General features: G+C 48.1%; 1 protein-coding gene across 1 annotated transcript; it reads right to left on the reverse strand.

The window, feature by feature from the left end:
• Positions 1-6265: 6265 nt before the first annotated feature.
• Positions 6266-6756, reverse strand: LOC125506101 (basic blue protein-like). The gene is made up of 2 exons (XM_048670976.1): positions 6579-6756; positions 6266-6474 (listed from the first exon to the last, which is right to left on the reverse strand). The coding sequence occupies exons 1-2, from the start codon at positions 6754-6756 to the stop codon at positions 6266-6268; spliced, it is 387 nt and encodes a 128-aa protein (XP_048526933.1).
• Positions 6757-7911: the final 1155 nt, after the last annotated feature.

A 7911-nucleotide genomic window follows, 5' to 3' on the forward strand; every position in this document is an offset into this window, starting at 1 on the left:
CCTCCCCAAGGCACCTCGGAGGTGCCTTCCCCCTTTAGGACTCTCCCTTTTCCCCTTCTCTTGGCGCATGGGCCTCTTGGGGCTGGTGCCCTTGGCCCATATAGGCCAAGGCGCACCCCCTACAGCCCATGTGGCCCCCCGAGGCAGGTGGCCCCACCCGGTGGACCCCCGGGACCCTTCCGGTGGTCCCGGTACAATACCGGTGACCCCGAAACTTGTCCCGATGGCCAAAATAGCACTTCCTATATATAATTCTTTACCTCCGGACCATTCCGGAACTCCTTGTGACGTCCGGGATCTCATACGGGACTCCGAACAACTTTCGGGTTACCGCATACTAATATCTCTATAACCCTAGCGTCACCGAACCTTAAGTGTGTAGACCCTATGGGTTCGGGAGACATGCAGACATGACCGAGATGACTCTCCGGTCAATAACCAACAGCGGGATCTGGATACCCATGTTGGCTCCCACATGTTCCACTATGATCTCATCGGATGAACCACGATGTCAAGGACTTAATCAATCCCGTATACAATTCCCTTTGTCTAGCGGTACGATACTTGCCCGAGATTCGATCATCGGTATCCCGATACCTTGTTCAATCTCGTTACCGGCAAGTCTCTTTACTCGTTCCGTAACACATCATCCCGTGATCAACTCCTTGATCACATTGTGCACATTATGATGATGTCCTACCAAGTGGGCCCAGAGATACCTCTCTGTTTACACGGAGTGACAAATCCCAGTCTCGATTCGTGCCAACCCAACAGACACTTTCAGAGATACCTGTAGTGTACCTTTATAGCCACCCAGTTACGTTGTGACGTTTGGCACACCCAAAGCACTCCTACGGTATCCGGGAGTTGCACAATCTCATGGTCTAAGGAAATGATACTTGACATTAGAAAAGCTTTAGCATACGAACTACATGATCTTTGTGCTAGGCTTAGGATTGGGTCTTGTCCATCACATCATTCTCCTAATGATGTGATCCCGTTATCAATGACATCCAATGTCCATGGTCAGGAAACCGTAACCATCTATTGATCAACGAGCTAGTCAACTAGAGGCTTACTAGGGACATGGTGTTGTCTATGTATCCACACATGTATCTGAGTTTCCTATCAATACAATTCTAGCATGGATAATAAACAATTATCATGAACAAGGAAATATAATAATAACTAATTTATTATTGCCTCTAGGGCATATTTCCAACAATTTCAGCATTGCAAATACTTCAGGAATGGTCTTTTCCATCCCCTGCATATTGAAGTTCATCACAAAGCTCTTGTAGCTTGGTGGAAGCGACTGAAGGATTCTGTCAATGACCGCGTCATCCGGGAGATTAACTCCCAGCTGAGACAAGCGGTTATACAACCCAGACATTTTGAGTATGTGCTCACTGACAGGACTATTTTCCTCCATCTTACAGCTAAAGAACTTGTCGGAGACTTCATATCTCTCGACCTGGGCATGAGCTTGGAAAACCATTTTCAGCTCTTCGAACATCTCATATGCTCCGTGTCGCTCAAAACGCTTTTGGAGCCCCGGTTCTAAGCTGTAAAGCATGCCGCACTGAACGAGGGAGTAATCATCAGCACGTGTCTGCCAAGCGTTCATAACGTCTTGGTTCTGTGGGACGGGTGCGTCACCTAGCGGTGCTTCTAGGACATAATCTTTCTTTGCAGCTATGAGGATGATCCTCAGGTTCCGGACCCAGTCCGTATAATTGCTGCCATCGTCTTTCAGCTTGGTTTTCTCTAGGAACGCGTTGAAGTTGAGGACAACATTGGCCATTTGATCTACAAGACATATTGTAAAGATTTTAGACTAAGTTCATGATAATTAAGTTCATCTAATCAAATTATTCAATGAACTCCCACTTAGATAGACATCCCTCCAGTCATCTAAGTATAACATGATCCGAGTTGACTAGGTCGTGTCCGATCATCACGTGAGACGGACTAGTCAACATCGGTGAACATCTTCATGTTGATCGTATCTTCTATACGACTCATGCTCGACCTTTCGGTCTTTTGTGTTCCGAGGCCATGTCTGTACATGCTAGGCTCGTCAAGTCAACCTAAGTCTATTCCGTGTGTAAATCTGTCTTACACCCGTCGTATGTGAACGTTGGAATCTATCACACTCGATCATCACGTGGTGCTTCGAAACAACGAGCTGTCACAACGGCGCACTTAGGGGGAACACTTTCTTGAAATTATCATGAGGGATCATCTTATTTACTACCGTCGTTCTAAGTAAACAAGATGCAAAAACATGATAAACATCACATGCAATCAAATAATAGTGACATGATATGGCCAATATCATATAGCTCCTTTGATCTCCATCTTGGGGCTCCATGATCATCTTGTCACCAGCATAACACCATGATCTCCATCATCGTGTCTCCATGAAGTTGCTCGCCAACTATTACTTCTAATACTATGGCTAACACGTTTAGCAATAAAGTAAAGTAATTTACATGGCGTTTTTCAATGACACGCAGGTCATACAAAAAATAAAGACAACTCCTATGGCTCCTGCCGGTTGTCATACTCATCGACATGCAAGTCGTGATTCCTATTACAAGAACATGATCAATCTCATACATCACATATATCATTCATCATTCATCACAACCTTTGGCCATATCACATCACAAAACACTTGCTGCAAAAACAAGTTAGACGTCCTCTAATTGTTGTTGCAAGTTTTTACGTGGCTGCTATAGGTTTCTAGCAAGAACGTTTCTTACCTACGCCAAAACCACAACGTGAATTGCCAATTTCTATTTACCCTTCATAAGGACCCTGTTCATCGAATCCGATCTGACTAAAGTGGGAGAGACAGACACCCGCCAGCCACCTTATGCAACTAGTGCATGTCAGTCGGTGGAACCGGTCTCACGTAAGTGTACATGTAAGGTTGGTCCGGGCCGCTTCATCCCACGATGCCGCCGAATCAAGATAAGACTAGTAACGGCAAGCAAATTGACAATATCGACGCCCACAATTACTTTGTGTTCTACTCGTGCATAGTAACTACGCATAGACCTAGCTCATGATGCCACTGTTGGGGAACATTGCAGAAAACAAAAAAAATTCCTACGTTTCACCAAGATCAATCTATGGAGTCAACTAGCAACGAGAGGAGAGTGCATCTACATACCCTTGTAGATCGCGAGCGGAAGCGTTCAAGAGAACGGGGATGATGGAGTCGTACTCGTCGTGATCCAAATCACCGATGACCAAGTGCCGAATGGACGGCACCTCCGCGTTCAACACACGTACGGAGCGGATGACGTCTCCTCCTTCTTGATCCATCAAGGGGGAAGGAGAGGTTGATGAAGATCCAGCAGCACGACGGCGTGGTGGTGGAAGCAGCAATGATCGCAGCAGGGTTTCGCCGAGCTTCTGCGAGAGGGAGAGGTGTAGCAGGGGAGAGGAAGGCGCCAAGACGTCAGGTCCGGCTGCCCTCCCTCCCCCCTTTATATAGACCTCCTGGGGGGGCGCCGGCCCTAGGAGGTGGGATCTCTTTGGGGGGCGGCGGCCAAGGGGAGGCTTGCCCCCCAAGGCAAGTGGAGGCGCCCCCCCACCCTAGGGTTTCCAACCCTAGGCGCAGGGGGGGCCCAAGGGGGGGGGCGCACCAGCCCACTAGGGGCTGGTTCCCTCCCCACTCCAGCCCACGGGGCCCTCCGGGATGGGTGTCCTCACCCGGTGGACCCCCGGGACCCATCCGGTGGTCCCGGTACAATACCGGTGACCCCGAATCTTTCCCGATGGATGAAACTACACTACTTCCTATATATAATTCTTCACCTCTGGACCATTCCGGAACTCCTCGTGACGTGCAGGATCTCATCCGGGACTCCGAACAACTTTCGGATTACTGCATACTCATATCTCTACAACCCTAGCGTCACCGAACCTTAAGTGTGTAGACCCTACGGGTTCGGGAGACAAGCAGACATGACCGAGACGACTCTCCGGTCAATAACCAACAGCGGGATCTGGATACCCATGTTGGCTCCCACATGCTCCTCGATGATCTCATCGGATGAACCACGATGTCGAGGATTCAAGCAACCCCGTATACAATTCCCTTTGTCAATCGGTACGTTACTTGCCCGAGACTCGATCGTCGGTATCTCAATACCTTGTTCAGTCTCGTTACCAGCAAGTCACTTTACTCGTACCGTAATGCATGATCCCGTGATCAACCACTTGATCACATTGAGCTCATTATGATGATGCATTACCGAGTGGGCCCAAAGATACCTCTCCGTCATACGGAGTGACAAATCCCAGTCTCGATTCGTGCCAACCCAACAGACACTTTCGGAGACACCTGTAATGTACCTTTATAGTCACCCGGTTACGTTGTGACGTTTGTCACACCCAAAGCACTCCTACGGTATCCGGGAGTTGCACAATCTCATGGTCTAAGGAAATCATACTTGACATTCAGAAAAGCTACAGCAAACGAACTACACGATCTTTGAGCTAAGCTTAGGATTGGGTCTTGTCCATCACATCATTCTCCTAATGATGTGATCCCGTTATCAATGACATCCCCATGTCCATAGCCAGGAAATCATGACTATCTGTTGATCAACGAGCTAGTCAACTAGAGGCTCACTAGGGACACATTGTGGTCTATGTATTCACACATGTATTACGATTTCCGGATAATACAATTATAGCATGAATAATAGACAATTATCATGAACAAGGAAATATAATAATCATTTTATTATTGCCTCTAGGGCATATTTCCAACAGAAAGCCCTCTGACTTGCCATTGAGCACTTGAAGAGCAAGGCAAAGGCAGATGCGGCAGTCAAAATGATTGCCGCCCTAATGGTGAAGGCGCGGGACCGCGTGGTCGTACGGTGGCTGGTATTATGTCATCTGATCCGATGACTCCCGCATCTCCAGTGGCTCTGACAGCTTAAGCTCTGACGACAACGCCGATCCTGCCGCCAACGCTTACATGGACGGGTACAACCACACCGACGTCCGTAAGGGGAAGGGGCCAGCGATGGAATGGTGATTTCCTCTGCCCTTCTCTTTTTATTTTTTGCGGGTTCCTCTACCCTTCTCTATCCCTTGTTTAGTTTTTAAGTTATTTTTATGTCCGTCCGACAATGAACTGTTGTATTTTGGTTATGCATTAATGTATGTATGCAATTTCATTGATCTATGTATACGTTTGCTGCTTTGTTTGGTATGATCACTACTTTGTCTCATTCATGTTGCATGGCTAGCATGAGTATGGAGTATTGGATTTGAGATACACGGGCATTTGAGGGGTGACTGGTCATGTCCATGGATGCATCCGAATGCGTCCGCGGATGCATACGGTTGGATTAGATTTATGATCCGACTGTAGATTCTTTTAAGTGGACTGAAATTTGGTCTTGCGTAAGTCAATTTTGACCCGGGGTTGGATGCTCATCCAACGATCAAACGAACCTGAAGCACAAATCAAAATTGACCTACACAAAATTCTGTTTTTCAATCGATTTTTGACAATCTAGTTTTATCGGTGCTTTGACTCGAAATATAAGCCCACAAAAAAGTTGGGCCGGGTGGGACAGAAGCTAAGCGAACATGCACCCATTAACCCGCTATAACGCACAAAGACGAAATTTACTTTTTAGCATATTTTAATTCCCATGACACTTTTACCAAGTTTTTTTCCTCTCCATGTGATACTTTTTCATAAGTTGTTTTTGTCCTTGTGACATTTTTACGGATCCAAAACATTATTGCATGTTTTACCAAAAAACAAATATGAGTGAACGGTCACAAGGGGAGACCTTTCTCACCTGAACTTCCATTCCATTTCCACTTTGGACAAACGACCAGGTTACAAGTGAACCTGACACATAGTCTCAAATTCTCCCAATCCAGCTAAGGAAATAAAATCTTCCAACACAGTTTGCAAGGAAAAAAACTCAATACATAAACTATCTTTTTAGATGCCCAATACATTAATAATGTATGAACTGTAACTCTTTTGTTGCGGGGAATCAAACTGTAGCTCTTGATTAAATCTGGTACTACGTGGCAACAAAACATATAAATATGTAGAGAGAAAAAAAGTGTCATAAGGCAGTTGAACTCTACGGGGAAACTGAGCTGGGAGCCAAGTACTGGCCCGAATTGCGTAATGGTACAATGTGCGTGCTCTGAAGATTTTTATTCGCACGGTCGCAGTGGCTACACCAGTTGATCGATATATAGTCGATCAGTGGACGTTGACGGCGAGCTTCATGCCGTCCTGGCAGTGGCCCTCGATGCCGCAGATGAAGAACCACTGCCCGGCCTGCGTCAGCGACACGGTGTCGTCGCCGGTGGTGAGCGTGGGCGCGTTGCTGGGCACGGTGCACGCCGCGAAGCTCTGCGCGTCCACCAACACCACGTTGTGCTCGGCCTCCCCCAACGAGTAGAGAAACTCTGCACGCACGGACGAGACGAAAATGGATCAACTCATCAATAAGTCAATATACATACGCCGATCATGCATGCATGCAAGGTTGGTGCCCCGAGATGAAACGCACCGAGGGTGTCGCCGACTCTGAACTTCTTGCCGCTGGCCCAGGCGCGGTAGTCGATCCCGATGTCCCACCCGGAGTCGTCGCCGACGGTGTACGACGCCGCGGAAGCCGTCGCCGGGAGCAAGGCGGCCACGGCGATGACGACGGCCATGGCGGCGAGCGCGACTTTACGAGAGGCCATTACTGTAGGCGACGGGGAGGCGTAGGTGCGCAAGCACGGTGGTTCGATCTGTATGTTGGAGGTTGCGTTGTGTGTGTTTGTGTATCGGCTTCGTGGTGTGTGTACGTACATATAGTGGTTGCTATGGGAGCCGGTGACTTTGGCTGGTTTGGAGCACGACAAGCCGTTCACGGTGTGATCGATGCAGCAGAATTTAAAAGCACGTACGTACAGCCAACGATGCGCAACTGGCCGCGCAAGCTGGGCTCTCGGTGGCAAGCAAGGAGTGGGCAGGGGAATTCCTGTGTTTTTTACGGCCGCACGAGATAACATTGGTTTCGTCCTCCTTTTCTGAAACATGGGCCAAAGTTTGGCCCCGTTTTATTGACTAAGAAGAAGGTTTAGAATTACAACTCTCACCCGACGGCGCAAACACATGTAAGGAATTACCCTCGCAGCATGATCAACCTCAAGTGTATGGCCCCGGCAATGCCCCAAAGTGACGCCTCGCGCTAGATGATGGCGAATATCGTTGTTGGCGAGGCGTAGATGTTTTGAAAGACCTGAGCATTTCTCTTGTTTCAGATATCTCAAGACGTGAGAATCACCGAGGATGCAACAACCTTCCTTCGTTGGCTATTGATGTGAATCACAGTGGACTACCATTGAGCCAGACTTTGGAAGTTTGGCCAATCATCGAAGGACATGTCATGGATGCCGAGCCAATCTCTGACCATAGCCCAGATGCGCTCAGAGTATCGGCACCCGGACAAAATGTGTGCGGCCATCTCCGGAACTCTTTTGCAAAGTTGGCATTGACCATAGTTATGACATCCCCTTGTTGCAAGCGGTCAACAGTCCAGATATTGTTTTGCAGGATTACCTAGAACAATAATTATAGATTTGGCGGCGCCGAATTGTTCTAGACCGCCGCCTTCAAGGTTGAGAGGGGGGGGGGGGGGCCTCGAATTGCTTTTTATTTGCAGTGTCGGACGAGTAAGTTCTAGAAGGGCTCACATGGGAGGTTATAGAATCAGGCATGTCCTGGCTTAGGTGCACATCGAGGAGAAGATCCCAAAGGGAATAGAATTCTAGCAGGTGATTAGCATCAAGCCCGGCCCGGAACAAGTATCAACCTTAGTAATCCACTCGCCCCCCATGAGGGCCTTATTGACA

This window comes from Triticum urartu, chromosome 5 (genome assembly GCF_003073215.2).
Source record: "Triticum urartu cultivar G1812 chromosome 5, Tu2.1, whole genome shotgun sequence".
Lineage (NCBI taxonomy): Eukaryota > Viridiplantae > Streptophyta > Magnoliopsida > Poales > Poaceae > Triticum > Triticum urartu.